A 26,732-nucleotide genomic window follows, 5' to 3' on the forward strand; every position below is an offset into this window, starting at 1 on the left:
ACTCTGTAATCCTCTTTGGTGCCACTGAGAAATCTAACGAATTCAGCTTCCCCTTCTCATGTGCTCTTTGGTAAGTTGGATTTGGGGAACCATTCCAATGCTCCAGAGGCTAGTTCAGATCAGCTGAAGTCATCTTGTCATCCCTCTGCAATAACTGTTAGGGAATGAACTATTCTTAAATGTCTTACTATTGATTTCTCATGAAATTATCTAGAAATCAGTCAATCAACATCTTTAAGTATTTTTTGTGGACCTAGCACTTTCCTTGGTGGTGAGGGTATACAAATGGTCATGTGTAAGACATGACCCGTGTATTCCCTGCGATGTAAAATCACTAGTGACCTACACAACAAATTAAAAGAATCTTTAGGTGCTTATTTCGTATTAACTAAAGAGCAGAGGTTGGTTCAAGGACAGGGAGGTCAAAATGTAAGCTCCCTAAAGACAGGGTTTGCATCTTAGGCAACTTATTCCCACTCAGTACAATTCATGGCCTTACAGAAGGCACACTCAGTGGATGGATGTGGATTGAACAAGGTTTATTGAAGGTTTGCTGAGAGTAATATTTGGAAGATACAAGCCAGGACGATGGGAAATGCTCCACTTCTACTTGTGAGATTCTGTCACATGGGAAAATATGCTAGACTGTCATTGAAAGACTGATTGGCTTGGCTGAACTTCCAAACCATTCTGTACATTCACAAGTGAGTGAAAGATGGTTTATGAGATGCTAGGTTTCTCCATATTGGACTCCAAAAGCATTTCTTCTTTCTAACCTTTAACTTTGCCCTTCTCATTAAAGATCAGAAATAGGGCAAAGATTGGAAAAGTAACTGGGACATAATTGCCTCAGGTAAAGGAAGTCAGAAGTCTTAAAGGACAAGTGACTTTCTCCTGCTGTGGGATTTTCCCTGGGTCATCTTACACTCACGTACTGTATTCTAGCCAATACCTGAATTACCATTACCCTTTCACAGTAAATCATCCTAGCATATTTTGGAATGTCCCTCGTTGTCCAGGAGTGGTTGGGTAGAGTGAGAATATGTGTGCTCAGCCTACCTTTCTATGTGTCCAACATTCTACTACAGCCCTCACCAAACTGTTTCATAATTACTTTTGTCTATAATTGCCTAGATCTCCTTGCTTCTGCCCTTGCTGCCCTATAGTTTATTCTCAACCCAGAATGATCTGTTTCAAACATGTCAGGTTGTGTCATTCTACTGCTCAAAATTCTCACTCCCTTTTTCACTCAGAGGAAAAACCCAAGTCCTAATAATGGCCTAGAAGATCCTGTACCAGTTATTCTCAGGGGAATAGGAAATTAACAAAACCTAGGGAGGCTTAAAATAAACAAACAAAAACAACATCTATGCTGTACGCCAAACCACTTACACCAATCACTGGAGCTGTTATTTGTTTTTAAAGGTTCCCCAGGTGGTTTATTTTTTTGTTATTATTACGGTGAATTTTGAACGTACACAAAATTAGACAGAAAGTATACTGACATCCATAACTCAGCTCCCACATCTCGTAACCCATGGCCAAAGATGTTCCTTCCCCATCCCCATCCACTTCCCCCATCTTGCATTATTATGGAGCAAATCCCAGACATCATCTCATTCTATCTATAAATATTTCAGTAAGTAGCATGAAAAGCCAAGGACTCATTTTTTTCCAACATAAGCACAATACCATGATCACACCTGATATTGTGTGATCAGGAAAGACATTAACAGCTATTGTGATCCACTGTAAGGACTGAGAACCATCACCCTACACGGCCTGACTCCCTGCTCCCCGCTTGGAGTTCATCTGCTTTCTTCCACACTCATTCCCCTGCAGCCATACTGGCCGCCTTGCAGCATCTGAAACACACCAACTGTCTAGAGCCCTTGCACTGGCCATTCTCCCTGCCTGGATGCTTTTCCCCCAGATGGACATCCATTTTTTCCCTTGCCCATCATCACTCTCTCTGTGAGGCTTTCTTTGACTACTCTATTCATAACTGCCGTCCATCCTCTACTCATCCCTTGATACCCTCCCTATCCCCCTTCCCTGCTTCTCTTCATCCACTGCATTTGATACCCAAATTCTTATTGAATTAATAAAACCATATCCCCAACACAATGTAATTCCATGAGAGAAGTCACCATGTAAATATTTGCTGAACAAATGCACGAGTGAATGACTCAATTGGGTAATATTATACCTACCGGTGAACCAATGAGATGGTGGGATAAAAGGTAAGAAGTAAAATAAATACTCTATTTCATAAAGATTAGAGAAAACCCATACAATTTGTAAACATGAAAAGGTAAGACTGATTAATAGGTAACGCATTCACAGAGAGCTATTAATGGAAGGTAGGGTGTTGGAAATAAAATCCTAAGCTCTGAGGTTAACATCAGAAAGGACAGCTGTCTCTTTTACTAACAGTCTCTTGGGCTGCTTATACCAGAGAATTTAGCCAGGTTGGTAAAAAGGGACACCACACAAGACAGTCATAAAGAAACAGTTGGGACTTCCCTGGCCGACCAGTGGTTAAGACTCTACGCTTCCACTGCAGGGATCACGAGTTTGATCCCTGGTCGGGGAACTAAGATTCCTCATGCCGTGCAGCCAAAAAAAAAAAACAACAAAAAAACAGTCGCGATATATTGATCAAGCTTAGCAGTACATATGCACGTGTTGTTATACGTTCTACATAGAAATAAATGGAGTGTGCAAGACCAGGTCCAAGTAGGCAAAACCCCAGCATCCTTGCTCACTAAGCATTCATATTCTCTTTTGCAGGAGAACCTGATCTCAGGGCTCATTGTACGGGCTGCTGCTCTCATGGAATCAGGAGCATTCCTGGTCATCTTCCAGGTGTAGGAAACAGCAAGACGGTTGAGAATTTTTGAAAGGCTGGGGCTGCACACAGGCATAATACAGTACTAAAGCCATACTTCACTACCTTCCTCTTCTAGGGCCAAGGAGGACGATTGGAAGCAGTCCCTTTGGAAACCATACTTAAAACAGGTTGTTTCAATCCAGACTTGGAACATTAAGTATTGGCTGCCGATATAACAAGAGAGGTAACCCTTACTCTCCCTGGCTGCTAAGGCACAGACGTCATGCTTGTTGGTACCTGGCGGGTAAATATTCAAGGGCACCATCATTAGGGCAACAGGTGGTGGATGTGCACGAATAATGGTCTCCCGCCTGGCACCCACTCCTCTGCCTTAGGAATCATGGAAACTAGAGGGGTGTCCAGACAGGAAAGATGCTTCTCACTTCTCAACGATAACATGGTGCACCTTGGAAACCTGTGATCCTACTGTAATAAAGACTCCAGTCATCAAAGCGCAGCAGTTACCTTTGAGAGCCTCAGGCAAAAATTCAGCAGTGGCTGCACACCCATGAGTCGGAGAGAGGGGCAACGGGAGAGCTGTATTCACTTCCATGCCCAATACACGTGTGTTGGAAAACAAGTCTCTCACCAAAGTCTTTTGTTCTGTAATTTACTTTCCATGCTCTACTGTTCCGTGCAAGAAGAGCCGCCGAGTTCTTTGTAAATGCAGGTCTGCTTTGTAAATGCAGTTAAGAGGAAATGAAGTTTCTCTTAAAACCCTAATGAATTTTCTTTTTGGTTGCTTTGCTTAGGGGTGATAGGGACCTAGGCTCATCATTTTTTTCCTTTTAGAAGACATGGGTGTTTATGTGTATAATGATGGGATGTCTGTAGATTCACTAATTCCATCCAGAAACATTAAAATAAGCATTGGGCTGATGTGCAATGGCCACAATTTGGCCCAACAGAACTTTCTTTTGCTGGTTTGGAGAAAGCTGAAGAAATGAGTACTTTCCACAGAATAGACCCATTTTTTTTTTCTCTTCTTTTACCTGCTAAAATAGTTATTTGCGTCTACCCATTCATCTGGGTGGCCTAATGCAGTAAGCTCCTGAAGCCCCGTGGGTGACTAGAAAGTGAACTTACTGCTGGAGGTGAGTTAGGGTAAGTGGGTCTCCCAAGGATGCAAAAAAGAGAACCTGGCCTTTTATATTTGCAATTTTGCCAAACCTTGTATAAGTTTGTAAACATCATAAAATACGTTACAATGTTTATAGCATATGTCTCTTATTGTTAAGAACTATTGTGAAAGTAGGAGCAGAGTCTACTTCTTAAAATATTTTTATATAATAGTTATGGCATCCAATTATACAATAGTAATTGTGAATAATTATACCAAACCCCAGTCTGTTTTATGACTACTTCTCACGCTGAGCTCGTATACTCTATATAAACACCATCTGTATCAAACATAAAACTCTTAGTTGTTCTAAGAACACAGGCTTACAAAACGTAGCTTATTAGTTCTGGAGCCAAGTAGTTTCATGGCTATTGCCTGGGTGCCCACAAACCCCATGAATCCAATGATCTCCTTCTTCTCGGGCTCCGTTCTATTTTTTTGACTCAGAGCCTAGTTACCTATGTGCTCAGGATCCTTGTGGGAATCTTGGCCCACGTGCCCAGACCACTGACACGCTCCCGCAGAGGTTTTGCTTATCATTCAATGTGCTTACTTTGCTCTGCAGAGTTCTGTTCGTTTTCTGTATATGAGGTGGTGATCTAAGCACTTGAAGTGGGTCAAGAGCAGTGCTTCCTGAATTTCTCTTGGTCAAGTGGTATCGAGGTCTTTGGGTGCCAGACTGTTCCTCCAGAAATCTCCAAATGAAGCTTTCCCCTGAAGATGCTCCTCACTATGTAAAAAGTTTTTAACAATGAAAGGGAAGAGCAACTTGAAAAAACATGACTCTGGGCTCTGAACAGTTTTTGGTTCAAGAATTTAAACCATAAGATCCAGCAATCTCACTCGTGGGCATATATCTGGAAAAAATTATAATTCAAAAAGATACATGTACGCCAATGTTCATTGCAGCACTGTTTACAAGCCAAGACATGGAAACAACCTAAATGTCCATCGACAGATGAATGGATAAACAAGATGAGGTATATATATACAATGGAATATTACTCAGCCATAAAAAAGAATGAAATAATGCCATTTGAAGCAACATGGATGGACGTAGAGAGTGTCATACTGAGTGAAGTAAGTCAGACAGAGAAAGACAAATATCATAAGATATCACTTATATGTGGAATCTAAAAAAATGGTACAAATGAACATATTTACAAAACAGAAATAGAGTCACAGATGTAGAAAACAAACCTATGGTTGCCAGAGGTGGAAGGAGGGGGAGGGATAAATTGGGAGACTGGGACTAACATATACACACTGCTAGATATAAAATAGATAACTAATAAGGAACTACTGTATAGCACAGGGAACTCTACGCAATACTCTATAATGACCTCTATGGGAAAAGAAACTAAAAAAGAAAGTGGATATAAGTATAATTGATTCACTTTTCTGTATACCTGAAACTAACACAACATTGTAAATCAACTGTATTCCAATTTTAAAAAATGAATAAAAATAAAATAAAATACTAAATTAAAAAAAAGAGAAAAGATAATGTGCACCCCAGTGTTCATTGCAGCAATGTTCACAATAGCCAAGACATGGAAGTAACTTAAATGTCCATTGACAGAGGAATGGATAAAGAAGTTGTGGTATATATATACAGTGGAATATTACTCAGCTGTAAAAAAGAATGAAATAATGCCATTTGCAGCAACATGGATCGACCTAGAGATTATCATACTAAGTAAGCTAAGTCAGACAGAGAAGGACAAATATCATATATCACTTATATGTGGAATCTAAAAAAAAGTGATACAAATGAACTTATTTGCAAAACAGAAACAGACTCACAGACTTCAAAAACAAACTTATGGTTACCAAAGGGGAACTGTGGGGTGGAGGGAGGGATAAATTAGGAGTTTGGGATTAACATATACACACTACTATATATAAAATAGATAATCAACAAGGACCTACTGTATAGCACAGGGAGCACTAGTCAATATTCTGTAATAACCTATATGGGAAAAGAACCTGAAAAATAATGGATATATGTATATATATAACTGAATCACTTTGCTGTACACCCGAAACTAACACAACATTGTAAATCAACTATACTCCAGTATAAAATAAAAATTAAAAAATTTTAAACCTCTTGTAAATCAAGTATACTTCAATAAAAAAATTAAAGAAAAAAAAGAATTTAAACCTCTATAGACAATTACTTAACCACTTCAAGAATCTGACTTTCATATTTTGTCCAAAATATGAACAATGTATATATTTTGTCCCCAACAGACAAATAAGTTGTTATTTGGCAATAAACAAACTTCAGACATGACCAACAAATAAACAGAAATTTCTTCACAGTAATTAAGCCCAATCCCAAAAAGATCATTTGTTCCCACTCTAAAAAGTCATTCTGCTTTGACTGGTAATTTGTGTCCAGCAGTTAAATCAGCCCCAGATGCACATTTCTGGGCTCTTGAAGATCTAGAAGCAAATATTATTGCCACCTTTTTAACATACTAACGTCTTGCAAATTTTCCCTGATAGAAAGTCCTGATCTTCTTGCTAAGATTATAGAATTTATGCTGCAAGAAAATGTAATAATTTTTTGGTAAGAAGTTTTCTCCAATTAGCATAAACAACGATGATTTTATTTTCTACATGCAAAAGGATAGTGCATTTCCCCCATGGAATTAGGTTCTGCTTTGGAGAGAACTGTAGTTGTACTTACATTCCTTGACCAAAATATTCTGAATATCATTAAAAAGTTCCATGCTAGGTATGCCAGCCTTCGGACACAATTTATGAAAATGGTGCAAGTCTTTCCAGGTAACTGTCCAAATGGCCAAAGATGGATATCTTAATTTGGCATCCAAAAAAGCACACAAGAGGTCAGACTGTATGTAGGTAATTTCCTCAGATGCTATTATTTGTCCCCCGGGATTCAACATACTCAATATGAATTGCAGAGGAGAGGATTAAGAGTGGGCAGAAAGGGTGAGGGTGGAACAGCAGGCCTGAATGATTTGGGCAAAGATCTTGTATCAGATTTGCAAATTACCAATGAGGACAGGTTTACAGCATGACATCATTTTTACTCATTGTGACAAACCGGAAATTAAGGTTCCCTCTGCATGTCAGAGGGATGACATTTAACAAGGAATGTTATCAAAAGACTCTTACTTGGTAACAATAGATCCTTGGAGGCAAGGCAGACTGACCAGAAAGAAAAAGTAGGCCAAAAATCTGAAAATAAACATAAGACCTGGATCTCAAAATAACCATGATCCTGTTGACTCTGTATAAGTCACTCAAACACCTTGTGAATGAAAGCCTCAAAATATTCGTTCACCAGAATGCTGGCGCCTGGTATTATGGTTGAATATGTTAGAACATTATTCATTTTTATTTAACCTTAGCAAGTGATTGTTTTCAAGGTATCTTTAGAACTCTGTTCATCTAAAGTTAAGACAGTAATAAAATCTTGTGGACAGGGGACATAGGATTGGAAGTCCTTACTCCCATATTTCCTTTGACAAGTGGCGGCCTGTAGTAAAACACACCCTACTTAGCAAGGGGCCTTGGAAATGAAGAGGTAACTTATGAAGCAGGGCACAAGGTCACTACCCATAATCCCTAGGGAGACGCGTTCCCTATCCTGTCATTGATTTCCCGTGTTCAATATTGATTCACCAGATTCCTTAAATAATGCGTAACAATGCACACCTACCTGGTGTTTACCCATCTCAATCTTCCCTGAAACCTGCTTTTTCTCCCTTTATAAACACATAGAAAAATATTATGCTTCGGCACTTTTGTGGCACCTCCAGCCCCAACATTCGAAGCCCACAAGTCAAAGCTGTTTGCCCGAATACAAAATAATTACAGAGAGATCTTGGTAGGGAAAACAATCATATTGGAAGGTATTCACACTGAAAAAAGTGCCATGTGGCATTATGCCCCATTGAGAACACAGGCTAGGGGGCATTCACTTTGGTTTACTGCCTGACTAGCCATGAGGAAAACATGGATTAATTATTCTCTTTGGTACTGTGATGGATTTCTGCCATCTATCTATCTATTATCTATTTATATTTATCTATCGCCCATCTATTCACACACACATATTTATTTACACATCCTACATACAAATATATGACAGTTATAAATACATGTCAAATATATACACCATACCTATACAAATATTAGAAGGTAAATGAAATAACAGGTCTAGAAGGAGAAGATTTCCATTTCAGTTCTGACTGTGTCTCTTATAAGCAAAGAGATACTGGAACAAGTCACAACCCTCTCTGTGCCTCAGTTTCCTTTTGTGACATGGGGTTCACTCCTGTCCTATCTAGAGAGGGAACTAAATGAGAGAATACACAGAAAACTGCTTTGAAAAGTACAGAGTGCTATATAAATGCTGGGGATATAATGAGATGTTTTACAAAAGAGCATTATTCCTCTGCTAAGAAGTGCACATCCACATTCACGTTTTCTATCTGTGAACGTTCTTCTTTGAAATTAAATTGGGACCAGAACCAACATCCCTCCCAGTGCTGCCTGAGGTTTTACTCAAGCGAAAAAGCAAGGCCTTCTTTTTATCATTCATTGCATTTGAGTTCAAGCACCGAGAGGTACTTTTTACCAGTGGTGAAAATAGCTTTCTTTTCACAGCAGAAACACAGAAAAGGATCTCCCTCTGGATGTGAATATAAGGATGAGGTTTATTCTGCAGTTGTCACCAAAGATGCCTTGATTCGGATTTGTCGATGGTGTGTTCCTGCACCAGGAAGTTGGGAGTGGTGTGAGAGCGCGCGTGAAGCCATCATTTTATTTATTTATGTGAAAAATTAAAATATTGGGATACATTTTCAAGTGGGTATCTTGTTCCATTTTTCATTTGGCTTTTAGTGCCAACCGGATACCTCCTTCTCAAAAGTGAGTTAAAATAAAATCCTTCGTGCATTCAGTCAACTCTGATCCTACGTTCCTTACTCAGACACCTTCAGTGCTTTTTGAATTAAGCACAAGTCCCCGGCCGGGCGTACAAGAACTTCTACAAATGTAATCCCAAATCTCCTTTCTAGCACTTTCTCCTGCTCACCTACCCCCAAAGCACTGAGTGTCCAATTTGCTGTATTCTCTCTCTCTTTTGTACTTTTGGCCTCACCGTGTGGCTTGCGGGACCTTAGTTTCCCAACGAGCCCCTGCAGTGGAAGCGCAGAGTCCTAACCGCTGGACCACCAGGGAAGTCCCTATTTGCTATATTCTCTACTGCTGTTTTGATGGTGCCTGTGCTTTCAACCCAGGTGGCTCTTCTCCTGTTGCCCCTTGTCTGGAGATGCCTCCTTCTTCTACCAGGATAGGACTTCCATCTCGGCCTGGTGAAATTCTACCTAACCTTTAAGGCACATCTTAAATGCCAGTAATCCCATGCAGCTTTTCCTAATACCCCTAACCAATTGCAGTCTCTTCCCTTTCTAAATAAATTGTGATTTTCTCAGATTACCAAAAAAAAACCCAAAAAAAACAAAAAACCCACATGCGTTCTATACTGGCACACTGATCATCGACTACTGGGTGCTTTCCCTCACCACAATGAAAAAATAAAAGCTCCTAAAGTTAAGGATGGCTTTTATTTTATTTTTTTTAACATGTATTATGGAAAATTTCAAACATATACAAAGTCAACAGAAGGCCCTGTTTATTTTTGCATCTCTTTCGGGACCTACCATAGTGTTTTGCATGTAGCAGAAGTAAATTTAAGTAATTAGGGCCTTAGGCAAAGAGAGCTGTCGGTCTGCATATCTGACTCCATGTTTGCTGGATGGTTAAGCTTTTCCTCGGTAACACACCAGCACATACAACCCGCACACCTGTAGGATCACAGTCAACATGGGTTAAACCCATTCACCAACTTTCGAAATTCAGGGAAAGTGCTTATTCTCAGGGTTACGTCAGAGAGTCAGCAAAGCGAACTGTGTCTGAGAGGATGAGGAGAAACACTTCTACGGTTAAGAATATTTTCTAAGAGAATTCTAATCTGGTTGTGTACCTGTGTGATTTTCCAGGTGAGGCACATTTCTTGTAAATGTGAAATATTTGACAGATAACCTACAAGTGTTAGGGCTCTCTCCACATATCAGTCTTAGCCTTTCTTTACCTTGCATTATTAACTGGCACAAAATATCATCTTGAAGAATCCTCCCTTTTTCCAAACCCTCACCCCAGACCCTTAATTCTACTATTTTAGACAGACTTTTAAAGAAATTTTGTGCCTACTTAGCCCATTAATTTTTGCTATTACTGTGCGTGTGTGTGTTTCGGGGAGCAATGAAATCCTCCAAGCAAACCAGAATTCTAGAGTGATAGCTTACATGCCCATGCTGTGTCATCTCCAGTTAACTCAAATTGACTGTACACTTTGTTCTTCTGTGAGTGCGTGGAAGATCAATAACTACGGTGAAACTCCAGCCCAGCTCCCCACTTCCCCATCCGATGCGAGTAGGTCTGCGGCGGATCACGCTCCTGCGATGTGTGTGCCACAGCTCAGGCAGGCAGGTGGTGCGGGGACACCACTCCAGCTTGGCCTATTCAATCCCGAGTCCTGTACCGCGCATTCATGCATAGCAAAACACCATCTGGTCCTATTTTGCCTTTAGCAATCACAGCTGACCAAGAACGATAATAACAGCTGTTGCAAAACAAAAGCCAGACAAAGGGGGTGGGGACGGGGGCGAAGGAAAGGTTAGATGGAAGTCCAGTGCTGAAAAATGCTCCATGAAGTGAGAAATGGGAAAGAAACCATTCAGATGTCTGAATGGACACAGCAGAGGACTGCTACTTAAACTTGAGATATTAATCCATCTGTCTAGAACGCTTTCAACCCTCCGTCGGGTGGTAATATATTGCAGAAATTATGCTGCACGAAGGCATTTAAGCTTCGGTTCTTTTGAGTCGGGAGCTAATGACCCCGTGTCAGCTAAAAACGAAAACTCCTTATCTTCTTTCATCATAAGGCAGGACAGGTTAATGCAAAAAAGAGAGTCTGTTTAGCCAGAGTAATAAAATAGTGTGCACATGGCAGGGGAGAGAAAAGGTGTGCGGTGGAGGACGGGTTGAGGGGGGGGAGCCTCGTTAATGTCTGTGGACCACTTAAGAGGGAAAGCAGTTAGGCCGTTTAGGTGTCCCGCTAATCAGATACCACATTACTCATGCCTATTTTTCATTACCCTGATTCATTTCTGACCTGTAAAAGTACACCACGTACTTACTTATGTCTCAGAAATAGGAACCAATCCTGTGTACAAAGTGAAATACAAGTTGACTCATAATGTGCTTTATCGGATCCTGAGAATAATATGGTAACAAGGTTGGGGAATTCTTTTCATGATTCAAGCTTTTTGACATTTTCAAGACATAGTTTTGCCTGGTGATTAATTCTTTAAACTGTAGTAATTAAGCTATTTTTTTTTCTTGAAATTGGCCATCAATGGCTTAGCAGTGTTTAATCAGATGTGATAAAACCCAAGATTTATAAAAATCATTTAATAGATGATACAACACCTGCTTCTAACTGCAAACAGTTGAAAACAGACTTCATTTGCAATTCAGTCTTATCACTAGTGACATTTTTTTTCCGAGCAATACTTCATGGGTTTTCAAAATGACAATTACAGAACTAATACACAATTACTGTCACATGTAGTTTAGCAATTAATTTTGAAGACATTTGTCTAAAGGTTTCACAACAGAATATAAAATGGTTCTTATTGTTATGTAATGTTAGTTTCAATTCACAGAAAATCTTTTACCATCAGCTCTGCTTCTGATGGGTTTGATGCAAGCAGCTCATTTCTTTGTGGAATACAATTGCTCCCTTGTAGATGCGATTAGGCATCATTCTTAGACTGTTTGAACACTGGTACCTGTCAACTAATACATCTTATGAAAAGCTTCAATTTAGACATAAATTTTCCTACAGCCAGAAATCTATAAATTTATAATTAGAATCTCTTGCTGTTCAATATTTGTACATAATGCAGGGGACGAGAAGATTATGAAATATTGAAAGCTGAATTCATTATTCATAGCCCACAACATACAGTAAATATTCTTTGAAATACAACAACAACTTTGAGGAATCCATATTCCATTATTTTTTGAATGTCTTGCACACAGTAGCCATGGATACCACTACTCACACCCTCATTTTTTTCCAGATTAGGATTCTGGTCAGGGTTGACACTTGCTGTTTTTAATTTTCATTTTATCATAAGCAGTTGAAGACTGTTGCCAGTGGTAATTTGCAATTTTTATCAAGACCTCTTCATTATAGCTTCTGACAGGACAGATGCTGTAATTAATCATGCAGGACAACTGGGGATAGTGGTCACACTGTTCTCAAAGAGGAGTCACTACAGAGCAGGAAAAGGGGGGAAGAAATGGGCACCGAAATAATTATTTTGGCTTAAGAATTAGCATTCACCATCTATTTTAACAGCAATAAAAACAGTGCCAGCTAGTCCGAGCCCCAAATAGAAGACAAGTGCTTTTTCCTCTATACTTACCTTGCCCTTGCATCTTAACAAAAGGATAATCATAAAAAATTTCTAATGGTTCTATTTCTTTTCCTTTTTTTTTCTTTTTTGGCCGCACTGCTCAGCTTGCGGGATCTTAGTTCCCTGACCAGGGATCGAACCTCCGCCCTCGGCAGTGAAAGCAAGCAGTCCTAACCACTGGGCCGCCAGGGAATTCCACTAATGGTTCTATTTCTAATGGTTTATTTGTTTTTTTACAGGCTCTGGTTAGGGGCCATGCAATCCACATTCTTGGCTATGAATCTCTTATTTCCAGTTGAAAATGGAAGAAGATGCTTGGGCTCAAACACAGGTTGGTACTGGGACCTATTTCCCCCATCTTCTACATACTCAAGGAACCAAAAGTGAAATTTGACATATTTTATTTTGAAAAGTGAACAGTAGTTGCCTGGTTGTTGCATCAAAATACAGTCTGCAGTTTTTACTGAAATGTGTTTATTCTATAGCAAGATAAAAGCATTTTTGTTTTAGTTAAGCAAAATACAAACAACTTAATTGCTGCTATCATAACTCATAAAAAAGTATAAAACAGCATAAAAACACAATAAGCAACGTAGCAATCAATGGTTTATGTCACCAGTGTTTACGTTAAAGCCTCGTTTATGAAAACTTTACAACACATGATATGAAAACTTACAACTTTGAAAGAAAATATTTACATTGATTATTCAGATGCGGTGCGCCTTTTAAATATTCTACCAGTATTACATCATAATAAAAACTCTTGCTCTTTTTTTTTTTTAAATCTTAACTTTTGTAATAACTGTCTCCATTTAAGTGCATTTCCCTTTTAAAAATACAGTGTTTTTCATTTTCGAAACTTGTCACTCAAAACACAGAATATAATATTCACATTCTTTTCTTCTAATTGGAATGAGTATAATGGGCTAACAGTGGTCATAGATATTGTTACAACATATACTGTGGCTTGATTTGGAGAAGTCATGGGTAAAAAGTGAAAAGGAGTCAATAATTGAAACTAATCACTTGCATTTTTTTTTTTTTCTGGAGAGATTTAAGGAAAAAAATAAGAGCTTTGGCAAAAGTCTGTGATTTACATTATTTTTTTCATGACAAAAAAATGCCATCAACGATTGACGTCATACAAATGTTTGTATGAAACTGGATTTTCGTATTTCAGGTAGTTACGACTGTGCTTTTTATTTTTAGGGCTTCGGAAGTTCCAATCGCCTTGAAGTGTGGTTTCTTCACTTCGGGAGAAATAAGGCCATTTGCTATGACTCAGAGAGGCCAGTTTATTATAATCATCAGTATGTCCCAGGATTCATTAAACGGTTTGATTCACATATTGTAGGTAGAGCCTGAATAAATAAAAAAAGGCATCACATAAAAGAGCACAGCTTTTCTTGTTTAAAAACAAAGTGGTTTAGAGTCAGCTAGAAGATGATTTTCAGCTACACTGTAGTTCTTATTGCCTATCTAATAGACACTTGAGAGGACCGCGTGATCTTTTACACATTTCTGCATAACCAACACCGACTCACGAGTTGCAGCCACACATGGTTTACTCTCGGACGCCACTCTCCTCCAGATGCGCAAATCCGCCTGCCACGTGCGTCTTCAGAAAATACTGACCTGCGATAATACTTGAGTCTGTGTCTGAGACTGTATCTGTGACTGGTGCTGCTGAGAGGCTGGCTGGGGGCTCCCGATGGTGGGGATGGGGGATGTAATCTGGGAGGTGACAGGGGAGTGCTGCCGAGGAGAAGGCTGGGATTGATGCTGCATGTGCTGCAGCTGCTGCAGCTGGAGATGCTGCTGCAGCTGCTGCTGCAGCTGCTGTTGGTTGATTTGCTGCTGGAGGTGCTGCTGCTGCTGCAGGTGCTGCTGCATGTGGTGCTGAAAATGCTGCTGCTGCATCTGCTGCTGGATCTGCTGATGCATCTGGTGCTGCTGGAGCTGCTGCTGCTGCATCTGTTGCATCTGTTGTTGTTGTTGCTGCTGCTGCTGCTGCTGCAGCTGCATCTGATGCTGCTGGGTCTGCACTGAAGGGCTCACTTGGGTGGAGGACGCCGAGCCCACCATGGAGCTGATCAGCGGAGCCCCAATGTTCGATGGCATGTTGGCTGCGATGGTGACCGAAGTGACGATCTGGTTCATGGGGAGTCTCATGGTTAAGGGTTTGGGAGCGATTGACCTAGGGAGCGATTGTTGGAGAGTCTGAGGGGAGGCCGACACTGTTCCGTGCTGAGACAGCGGAGGGTTGAGAAGGAGGGAGGAGGTCAAATTGGTGGACGCCAGGGTCTGCTGAACAGAACGAATGGTCTGGGCTTCTGCTGATTCGGCAGCAGCCTGCATTTTGGGGGAGAAGGTTGGGGGTATTTTTAGTATTGTAAATTGATGAAAAATATGGCCACCATTATTCATGCTTCCCTGAACCCAAGCACTTTGTCACGTGGCTTTATAGCTCCTTCCAGAGGTGGAGTGGAACTCCCCACCCTTTGAATCTGGGCTGGCCTGGCACCTTTGCTCTGGTCAACAGAATGTGACGGAAGTGAGGCTTCAAAGTCTGTCTGTCTGTGTCTCTCAGAACCTACCACCTTGTGATGACAGCCATGTGGCCCAGTTACCCGTTCAAGAGCCAGCTCATTGCCAGCCAACTGCCACGTAGGTGTATGAGTCCAGCACCAACCCCCTGATGCTGACTGCACACAGACGAGCAGGACTAGCTGATCCTGCCGAGTCTTGCCCTAGATTTAAAGACCCAGCTAGTTAAATGGCACTTTCTGGGATAAATGCTTATCTTTTTAAGTCATTGGGCTTGGGGCTGGTTGTTACACAGCACTATTGTAGTAAAAGGTGACTGATACATATATTTAAGAGTAACAATTCTTTAGCATTTAAGTCTGAACTAATGTCACCACCAAGAACCATTTTGAAAGACAACAGACTATAGACTGCCTGAGTTCAAATCTAGTTCAACTACTCAACAACTCTGTGGCTTGGGGCAAGTTAATTCACTCATCTGTTCCTCAGTTTCCTCATATATAAAATAGCGTTATATGGTATTCACCTTGTATAGAGGTTGTGAGAATTAAACCAACTCATATTTATTAAGCATTTAGAACAGTGCCTGGCCTACAGAAAGCACTTCGTAAATGTTAGCTATTTTCATTAATTAACAATTACTACTACCAGAAAACAATTGTTACCAGAAAACTTCAAAGCCCTGTATATAATAATCAAAGCCATGATTATTTATAACAGTGCTCACTTGAGTATAAGAAAAACATAACTGAATTCTTTAGAGACACTAAATTGAAGTACTTTACAACTTTAGAAATATTTTTAGTTTACCAAATATTTTCAAAGATTTCCAAAATTCATCAAAGGAGTCATACATAAAGGGAGAAAGTTCAGCACTCATGTGACTGCATAACCTGTTATAAGATAAACAAATGACCTGGGGCTCAACATGGAGAGAAACTGCCTAATATATTTTGTACTAAAAACACATAATTACCTCCACAAAAATAAATTATTTTAAATGCAACTGGGATTAGGAATAATTCCTCTTAAAGACTATTTTTTTCCTCTTATTCTTCATAAAATTTGGGTTTTTTGTAGGGGGGTGTGTACGGGGGGGACCTTGGCGGCATCAAGCTGCCATCCACTCTCTTTAATGATTCTGAATGTTTATTTCTAGATCTTTACTACTCACATTTATAAAATCTACTATTAGAAGAAACCTGAGGAGTGACTTTACATGGAGAATCACTCAAGGTAGGAAAAGCCATGGCCGATGGCTTCTGTTCGAACACCTGATCAGTGTAAAGCTCCGTCCATCGGTGGACAGTTCTCTGGTTTTGTACAAAAGCTCAGGGGGCGCTGCATGTTACTGGAGGGTCGTGTTCTGAAGCCTTTGGGTAAGAAGAAACCTGCAAATACTCATAATTATCTTTTGAAAAAACCATTAAATCACCCACAAAGTAGAATACACACAGTCTTCTACATATAAACATGAGCATTATTTTTATATACTCTAATATTTTAAAATCGCCAAGCCAGTCTTAAGGAAGAAACCACAAGGAAAGTCTATATTTAAACACCTGGGCAATCACACCATTATGCCTATGAGACGCTCCCCTAGTGGAGAATGGAAAAGGGTGGATGGCTGTGAAGAGCTCCTGCTCACCTGCCGGGTCTACTCCCTCACGGTTGAATATTAAGCTTCTATTAATTTTGTTGGTTGTTGTGAGGATTAAAAGTGATAGTAGAGTCACATCTTAAGGGAAAGTCCCGGGCTCTGATTGTAGAGACTTAAGTTAAATGCACATGTGGTGTTTATTATTTCTAATGTTGAGGCTGAAATCTCGCTCCCTTGTAACCTCACTCCTTGGATGAGTTCTTCCATCCAGGGCACAGAGATCAAGCTTAGGCTTCCCTTCCAGGATGGATCTCATATTTGAGGACCAAAATCATATGCTTCCAAATCTTTGCTTCTGTGATTCTTTCAATTATTTAAGTATTATTGGATTTTCGGTCCTTACCATCGTGGAGGCAACCTGCTGGAGGGCCTTCAATTGGTCAACCATTGGGAACCAATTCTTTAGATGTGATCTAATCAGCAAGCTGTACAGTCAGATGCTGCTTCCTGTGAGATCCCATATTAGCAACTATTTCACACTTTGGGTTCAGGCTGAAATTATTCTAAATTTATACCTCAAGGACTATTTTAGTTGCCTGTCGTGCCTCTGGCTATAAATTTAGGGTGCTCTCAACTGCACTTACCTAATGAAAAAAACAAAACAAAGACAGCCCCCCCCAAACAATTTGGATTTATTCTTTTTAAATTCCATCCTATTGAATAGTTTTTTAGAATCGGTGGAATCAATCAATCCATTTGGAAACATTTCCGAGTTGGATTGTAGTATCCAATGAAAAACGTTTAAGTTATCCCTTCTAAGTCAGTCACAGACCTGATCAGCCCAATCATGGATGCTATTTCCAGAATGCCTTTTGAGTTACTGGCTCTTGGCTTAAATCCATGTATGATCAATTATTCATGCTCTAATGCACAAAGATCACCTATACCTGCTTCTAGGTAAATGAATGAATAAACGATCCACGTAAGAAATACATGCACATTGTTACTCTATTCATGTCACTCCGTCTAATTAGCCATCAAGTACACCTCAGTTCTTAACATCTGTGGCCCACACATTCTACCAATGTGCAAATCTGCATCCAGAATAGGTTTTCTACCAATGTTCAAATCCCCATCCAGAATAGGTATATCTCTCAATGTGCACCTTCCAGAGTCTCAGAAAAAGCTTTTGCTATGGACCTGATGAATGTTTTCTCTTTCTAATGAAGTGGGAAGGGTCCTAAGAGCTATACCTACGAGGTATAGGAGTACCTCTCTTGATCTGGTTCTGAGCAGCTGCCGACGGTAGATCTTACAATTCCGGTGAAGACGAGAAAAGAGGGTTAAACCCTTTCTAAATGGCTCTGCCGGCAGCACTGACCATGCCCTGAGGCCCTATGTTGTACTCTTAGGCAACAACAATGACAAGGAAATGGGATCTCTGCTTGCCGGGGGAAATACATCACGAGCAAAAACATTAGTTCACATTATCCACCCCAAAGCCTCTCTAAATTCTAGGAAGGCTAAGGACAAAGTTAATTAAATGTTAAAAATATAAGGTAACAGCTCATGCTCCTTTTGGATCAAGGTAATAATAATCCAGAGTGACATTTGCTTTGGACTACTGTTGCATTTTATAATACATCAGAGCCCATTGTATACTCTGTGTATAATACATGCATACATGTCTTTTTAAAAGTACTTGGAACATAATTTTATTTTAAATAATCGTGAGGCTTATTTATTTATATGATGTGGAAGAGTTTGGTCAAAAACGCAACATTCTCTATTATATTATATCCTCTATCATGCAACCATTGGAGAATTTATGACCTGATGTCCAAAAATGCCTGACAAAAATACTTCTCAGTTTAAATAGAGGACATTAACACAGATCTCAGTCCCCGACGGGAAGAAAGGGGCTGTTTGAAATCTGTCTAAATAGCTTCAACATACATATATAGAGATCAGTGACTCTTGGAAACAATTTGGATTCATCAGCTTGAATAAACACTTATTTTCCATGCCATCCTTGGGGTGACCTCTAATGGGAACAAATATGTTTATGAGTGGTTCGAGATGCTTTTTTTTTTTTTAATCAACTCGAAGAGGAGTTGCATTTATGATTTCAATGCTCCAGGGCTCCTAACTCTCTCAGACACTGGCCGCCCCTGTCCGGGTTTACCTTAGAAACGAGGCTGGCCCTATATGCAGCCAGGGCTTTCAGGTATTCTTTTTTGGCGGCTTCCGTTTTCCTTTTATAGACCTATTAAAAGACCACAATTAGCACCACCTTTAGCACACACATTCTCAGCCATAAAATAACTGCTGGGCAAATTATGTCGCAACAGAACTCACATAAAAAGTTGGTCTCCCTGGCTTTGATTTTTAAATGTAGAAACACACACACAGATATTAAAACAAAATGAAACCCTGCCACCCTCACTGGGGCCCAACTCTGACGTTTACTTTGGCAAACAGAAAAAGATTTCAGGTTGCAGCATGGAATCCATGAGAGTAACAGCTAAGGGCCTCCTGTTCGGGCAGTAAATAAGGTAACAAGGATGAAATTTGTGGCAAATGGTTTAAATTATAGAAAGTTAACGAGCTTCTCCATCCATGTCTTCTTTCCCTCACACCCATCTCTAAGCTGAAACAAACCAGAGGATGAAAAACCAACAATAATAGGGAAAGTGTGTGAAGACAGAAGAGAAAAGATGGAGGCCTTTCAACCTGGGTTTTCTTTTGGAGAAAAAAAAAAGAAAAATCAGAGATAGTGAAAGATGAAAGATTTCCATTAGTGAGACCAGTGAGTTCCATAAATATATTCCAGTATATTAAACCTCATTTGGGCTTCCTTTTCTTAAACCGTGGTGTCTGATGGCTGGCTGTTATACCAAAGTGCAACTATCCTTTTCTCCAGAATTTAAAAGTTAGATGCAGCAGTTTGCCAGCCCCCTTAGGATTACATTTCTAGGGTAGAAAATCAGTCTGCCGCATGGAGCATGAAATTCAGTGCCAACAAACAGGCGGATTCTACAGTTGCACCATCCCAAGGTAACCAGTTGGTAGGAATGAGAAGGAAGAAAGAAAGGAAGCAAGAAAGAAAGAGAGAGAGAGAGAGAGAGGGAGGGAGGGAGAAAGGAAGGAAGGAAGGAAGAAAGAAGAAAATCAAGGGTTTTCCACTCCTTATTCCTGAAACAATTATTCTGGTTTATTACTAATAGGGGTCTATTCTTGTGAGGATATGGAAAATCAACGCCTATGAATGGTCACTGGAGCTTCATGCAAGGAGCCAGGGGAGGACTGAGCCCCAAGGAAACCATTCTTGTCTCCATTTGTGTGGAGGACTTGCATGGGGAAAGATGGGAAGCTGGACCCTAAGGAAGTGTCTCCCACCAGCATGGCTAATCTCTCAATGCCTCTCATACAGCCACGCTTTCAAATGAACTTGGAATAAAATTTCAAATGCCCGATGACAATAATGAGACACGCAGACTCAGCTTCAAAGTTTGGAAACCCCCCAGGAGAGCACAAGAGTTCAGAAAGATGATCAAAAAAAAAGGCAAGCAGGATGGACCTAATCCCTTTGTAGTGCCTTTTTTGAACAAAGGGGGGAAAAATTCCGCATTATTTAAAATGAAAAGATTATCATCAAAAGTTGACGCTTGCAGGATACTGCCTGGATCTCCTCCAACTCTATTCTGAATGGGTTCTGAACACACACCCTTAAGGGAACTGAGAAATCCATATAACTGCAGAGTGGTTTGGGTTTATATGTTCGTGTTTTTTAATTCCATAGCTTAGAAAGGCTTTCATGAGAAGCAATCCTATTAAGTGGATGTATTCACTCAGAAAAGGTGTAAAGAATAATCTTGCAATGACCATGATGGATCTTTGCCTCACCTGCTTTTGCTCTTCTCCAAGGCTGTCCCACATCGATGCTACGATTTTTGAGACCTCTCCAAAGGTTGCGTTAGGGTTTTGACCTTTAATTGCAGCCTGTGTGTCTCTGAAAAACAGGGCATATGCTGACACTGGCTTCTGTGGCTCATTGGGATCTTTCTTTTTCTTTTTCTTTGGAGTCTTGGGCTTCTTGCCAGAATCTGGAGCAGCTCTTTTCTCTCCAATGGCCTGCAAAGCAGGAAGAAAATTCACTGCCTAGAATGTACTTGCAGAGAATGCAGAAAGACTTACTCAGGTCCCCAATCGTTCTTTTGAGGTTTTGTTAAACATCATCAACAGATGAATCACCACCAAATGTGGGGGAGGGGTAAATTTGCTTAGAGTTAACTGGACAGCAGAGATTAGCATTTAGAACATTGATTAATGAGACCCAGAAGTATCTTCAATACATTCGCAACATATGCTCTAAATAGCAATTATGAATAATGAAAAACAGAACGCTCTGTACCAAGTAATGCCATATATATATGGGCTACACATGTACCCATAAACAAAATATTTTACATTTTCAAAGGTTTTAGAAGTAAACCTAAATACTATTCAGGATGTTGATCATATTCAGATATTTTATATAAGGTCCCTTAGCCATAGAGGCATACCATATGTATGATCAGTCTGAATTGATTTTTTTGAGGCTTGGTCTTTTATTTTACCAGAATATGACTTTGCTAATGGTCTCCGGAAACTCAAATGGAAATTAGTTCTAATCCCTAAGCTTGCACAATAAGGGAAAGGTCACTTTTATTTTCTAAAACAATAAAAAAACTTCCTAAAGAATAGGATAACAAGAAATGTAAAAATGTCAAAACTCTAAGTAGAGCTAGAAAGGAAATTGATACTCTTCATAAAATTAAAAACCTGTAAAAGAGCAGCAACAGTAGATACTTAAAATTGCCAAGGCTAAAAAGAAGACTAATAAGACAATGTTTATTATTACATATAGTAAGTAACCCTGCCCACAAGAATTCTGGCCTAGAGACGCTCACACATATTCACAATGAACTCTGAAACTGAAACCATAGAGATGATATGGGTACAGTTCCCCAAATTTATATACCACTGAGCTCCAATACTCACCTGCTACCATCATCTAATTTCAACAATCATATAAAATACTCATCAGAGAAGCAGGGGAAATGATTTATCAACCTTGTTTTATCTCCCCCTAGATTATGATATGACTATATTGGAGATCATTTTGCAGTTAACTTCATCAAGAATGCTGAAGTGTTTGACAAAATCTGTTTTAAAAGCCAGCCTTGGGCAAGATCAACAGAGATAGATTCAAGCAGTAACAGATTGGCTTTTAATGGCCTTGAGTCTTGAATCTTAATTCAAATTTTCCAAGAGTATCATTACTTTCTGAAAGAGGGTCATTGGGAACTTAATCCAATTACTAGCATTCTTAGGGAGGAAACTGATAAGTAACTTTTCTTTGAGAGCTCTGAACCCTCAAGGTGTTAGGAAACCAAGAGCCTACTTGTTGGTGGGCCTGTTGTTTGTACTGAGTGATAACCACACCCATACTTTATACAAGTAGTTTATGCACTTCAGTAGGTGTTAAGCTAGATCTCACCTCTCCTCCAAAATGCCATCTTTCATAACTCACACGATTAATTCAATAAAATTCTGTAGACCTCATAGTCTTTTTTCTAAATCCTCAGAATAAGTGCAACTTGTTTAATCTAGTTAATGAATCTGAACTTGCAAGGGAGTCAGATGTCTTTTCAATTAGAGCTTCAACTGGAGCCAAGTTATCCTTCAATGAAAAAATATTACGTAAGCCACATGAAAAAAATATATATACACAGAGTTTTCTAACTGAGTCAAACAACTCTATTCTTTTCTTGGAAGAGAATTTGGCACTGTTTGCACCAACAATACCCTGTCCAATGGCAAGATGAAAGTTATTTCCAGTTAAAGCTTTTTCCAAATAAGAAGAGTTCTATTTCACTCTTTGTAAAACAACATTCAAGTGTTGACAACCTTTGATGTCTTTCTTGGACAACCATGACTTCCCCTAATCATCATTAGCTTTTAAGAATAAACCCGAAATGAAGAATCTCACAGTGTAAATAAAAGCTCAGAATTAATTCTCCTAAAGAAACTTCTGCATAGTTGACTCAAAGGGCTGTGAAAAAATGGAGAAATAGCTTTACCCAAAAGACATAATCAACAATAATGTTAATCTTCCTTTTTCAGCTAAGTTGCTTAAGAGATATATTGGATTCCTTGTCTTTACACAAAACCTAGACCCTGGCTTAAAATGGAACAAGCTAAGAGTCACATAAAAGGTTCTCTTTAGAGGTGACAATTTCAGATTGATACAGAGGTAAGTATTAAGATCAGTTGGAATGTGAACCAAATGAAAGGACTCCATTTGAACTGTGTAATAGCCAGTTGTAACTCAGCTGTATCTTATACACATCGCTCGAGTTTCTTTATTACTTCCCACTTCATCCCACTGAAGTCCTTGTGAGTGTGAGCAGAGACTGCTAAGTGCATTTCCCCACCTTGTGTCCAGTGGGGAGTTAACATAATGGGATAGACCAAGCCCTCTTTCTTAAAATCCCTGCAACATTTCTCCTCTTTTCAGCTAACCTCCCTCCTCTTTTCATCACCCGCAATCTTTTCCAGCTCCTCTTCTTCCATTTCTATTTAAACATAAATGATGCTCAAGGTAAAAATAAATGATGCTCAATGTTCTGGTCTTGTCTTGCTCCTTATGCACGCTGAGAAATCCTGATTACTTCTATGTGCTTACATCTATGTGCAGATGGTCCCCAAATCTGTAGCTCCATCTCCAACAGACTGAGTTCTAGACTCACATGGAAGCAACTCAAATTCAACCCCCTACCATGTCAAACTCTCATCTTCCCCATGGGGAAAAAAAACAACACTCCTCTCTTCCTAGGTTGAGCCTCTCCATTTACTGATATCCCCGCTGGCTCTCAAACTAAAACCCAGTGTATCTTTTATTCCTTCAAATTCCAGGGGATCACCAAACCTTAATAGATGATTCTTTCTCTTGAATGTCTCACTAATCTGGCACCTCCTGTCCATGCCTTCCTTTGCTAAAATAAAAGCAAACACTTCATAACAAAAGGACGTTCTAATTGAGTTCCTTCTCTCTGGTCCCTCTCTTTATAACACATTCTATATACAGCCCAAGTTATCTTTCTAAAGCATAAATTTGCTTATGCCATTCCTCTATGCAAATAAATAATCAGCTCTCAACTACCAACAGGAGAAAGGCTACCACATTTCAGCCATTTCTTTCTTCAACTCATTTCTTTCTTCCCCCATGTCACACTGCTCACGATACCCATAAATGGACATGTAATTTCATTGCTCTTTCTACCAGAATGCTGGCCTCTCTCTTCTGCCTCACAAACTTTTATGTATCCTCTTAGACCTAATTCAAACATCACCTTCTCAATAAAGACTTCCTCAAATCACTCTCCTAAGCAGAATCGATGACCATCTCAGCACACCAGATACATCAATTATACCTCTAATCACATCTGGAGCTAGTTTTAAACATTGCTATTTGTTCCCAGTGGAAAGTCCCAGGGGCAATAATTCTCTTAGAAATCTTTGTATCACCAGAACGAAGTAAAACGTCAAGCACAGAGTAAGTGTACCACACATAATTAATAAATGAGGAATGAGTAATTGTGTACCACAAGTAAGTTCAGTGAAACAGAATACTTTTCTAGGCATTCAGAAAAGTCATACCTGCAACTAAGTTTTTACTTCACCTTGTGCATATTTGAATCATGTGTCATTTCCCTGACAAAAGCAAAGATGTAAAACGACTGGAACTTATTACGTGATAAACCTCGTTAAAGGTGCAAGACTGTCCAATGGGGCAGCAGTTCAGCCAACTAACCAGATGCAACTTGCCTACCCGGACATTAACTTAGAACCAGAGCAGTTCAGAATTTCTGGAAAGTCTAGTGCAAGCCTTCCCTTTTGCTGATTTAGGAAAATTAAGCCTACAAGAGTTAAGTGACTTACTCAATGCCTTACAACTACTAGGAGAAGCCAGATCTTCCGATTTTCAGTTGAATACACTTTCCACAGAAAATAAGTAAATATAAAAGAGTGAAGAAAAAAATTAAACCACCATAAATTCAAATGCTACTCCAAATCCATGAAGCAAAAGAAGGTACTACTGTGAATGAAATTCAAACACATGCGCATGGGGTGATTCCCAATTCTCTGGTAGGTTATATACTAAAGGCAATTAACTCACTCTGTTGGATTCATCAGCATCCTCTTCGTTGATGGAGCTAGAAGGGGAGGGAGTCGCCGATTTGCTCGCTGGAGGTGAAGGAGACGTGTGGGGCACACTGGCACCTCCCAAATTCAACCCCAACTGGGCGCTGAGCTGAGACTGGTTGATGGTGGTGAGCTGGGCAGGAGGCATGATTCCAGAGCGAGCAGCATCGGTCATGTGGACGATGGACCTCATGATCAGGGAGGGATCCTGACGGTATTGTGAAACTTGTGTGTGGCTCTGATCCTAAAGGGGCAACAGCAAGGGGGGGAATTCTTAGTTTTCCCAAACATCAAGGAGCTTACAGGGGTTGGGAACGAAACGGGGAAAGGGGATCAAAAGGTACCAACTGTCAGTTACAAAATAAGTACATCATAAGGATGTAATACACAGCATGGTGGCTGTAGGTAACGGGACGGTATTGCATATTGGAAAGTTGCTAAGAGAGTAGATCATAAAAGTCCTCTTCACAATAAAAAAAAAAAAACCTTTTTTGTAACTGTATGATGACAAATGTTAACTAGACTTACTGTGGTGATAATTTCGCAATATATACAAATATCCGATCATTACATTGTACACCTGAAACTAATATAATATTAGATGTCAATTATACCTGAATTAAAAAAAACAATGAACTTATAATGTCAGCAGTTCCTTAGATAGGTTTGACTTGTAATTTTGATAGATCTGACTTATCTCAGGATAGCTATGAATTATCTAGTTATTATCTAGTTATTAATTTATTAATGAGAAGGACTTATGCCAGAAAGCTGAAAGGTCAAAAGCACAAAGCCCAAATCATCCAGCCTAGTCTATTGCACCAGAGAACTATCACTGGATGACTTAACTAAGTGATAACAAAACACTACTAGCAAAGGGAAGAGAAACAGCCGCCTCTTGCTTCGTACTGAGGAAACTGATGACAAGGAAAGGGTGGAAACAGAGGTCTAACCCTTGCAGGCTCACCAGTTGGTTTGCCATCCTTCTCCGGCACAGTTCTGGTTCTATCACCCTTTCCCCAGCTCTGCAAAAGGGGAGAATCAGTTCTCTATTTTATCCTCCCAGGCATGCCTGTGCCATATAGAGAGGATGGGCTAGAGAAGCACAGAGCAAGCATCTGTTTGCTTCAGGGCACCCTCTCTGTAAAACCCTCTGTGGTTAACCAGAGGGTCAGTCCGATTCTGAATTACATTGTCAAGGGCATTTGGAAGTCATTCCATGTCCTCAGGATTGGATATCACTTTTTTCATCTTAAACCTGCTTTGTTTTCTTCTGTTCAACCCATCTGATTTAATGTACTAATGAATTTTTAAAAATATGTATAAGGAGGAGGTAAAGACAATCAGAATTAGCTTCTCTGAAATTTACTGCCGTCACTTCAAACGTAGCCTTCTCTATTTTTGGGCAGTCATATAAAAGGCTTTAGAGTTGCTTCTTCTTCTTCTTTTAATTCCAAAGAATCAAAAAATGAAGACATGCTTTTCAAATGACTTACTTTAAGACTTGTCATTTAGAGTGAGTCTGTGATTTTCTTGAAACCAAATTCTCCTGACTCACAGTGACCCAGAATCTAATTTTATACACAAGCCTATGAATTCCTCTTTTGAATCTTTCTGATAAGGCTTATTTTGCTCTTTAAAGAAACAAATGAATTTTAACTTGGAGCGTTTGGTTTCTTAATCTTAAATATTATAATGCCACTAAATAAGAAGCCAGAGCTATCAGTAGGAAACTAGTTGAATAAATCATGATCGACCATACTACAAAGTATTATGAAGCTTTTTAAA

The 26,732-nt window shown here is 39.6% G+C and overlaps 1 protein-coding gene across 2 annotated transcripts in view; it reads right to left on the minus strand.

Annotated features, from left to right (window-relative positions):
• Positions 1-26,732, minus strand: part of TOX3 (TOX high mobility group box family member 3) — a 133,963-nt gene that overhangs the window by 13,464 nt on the left and 93,767 nt on the right. For both annotated transcript variants that reach the window (XM_082438907.1, XM_082438906.1), the window contains exons 4-7: positions 24,919-25,188; positions 20,601-20,828; positions 18,880-18,960; positions 1-14,899 (exon numbers count right to left, since the gene is read on the minus strand). The exon at positions 1-14,899 is cut by the window's left edge and continues 13,464 nt beyond it. In XM_082438907.1, the coding sequence (XP_082295033.1) occupies positions 14,168-14,899; positions 18,880-18,960; positions 20,601-20,828; positions 24,919-25,188 (1,311 nt within the window). In that variant the 3' untranslated portion in view covers positions 1-14,167. The remainder of the gene's footprint in view (positions 14,900-18,879; positions 18,961-20,600; positions 20,829-24,918; positions 25,189-26,732) is intronic.

Source organism: Balaenoptera physalus (genome assembly GCF_965194825.1).
Source record: "Balaenoptera physalus genome assembly, chromosome: 19".
Taxonomy (NCBI): domain Eukaryota; kingdom Metazoa; phylum Chordata; class Mammalia; order Artiodactyla; family Balaenopteridae; genus Balaenoptera; species Balaenoptera physalus.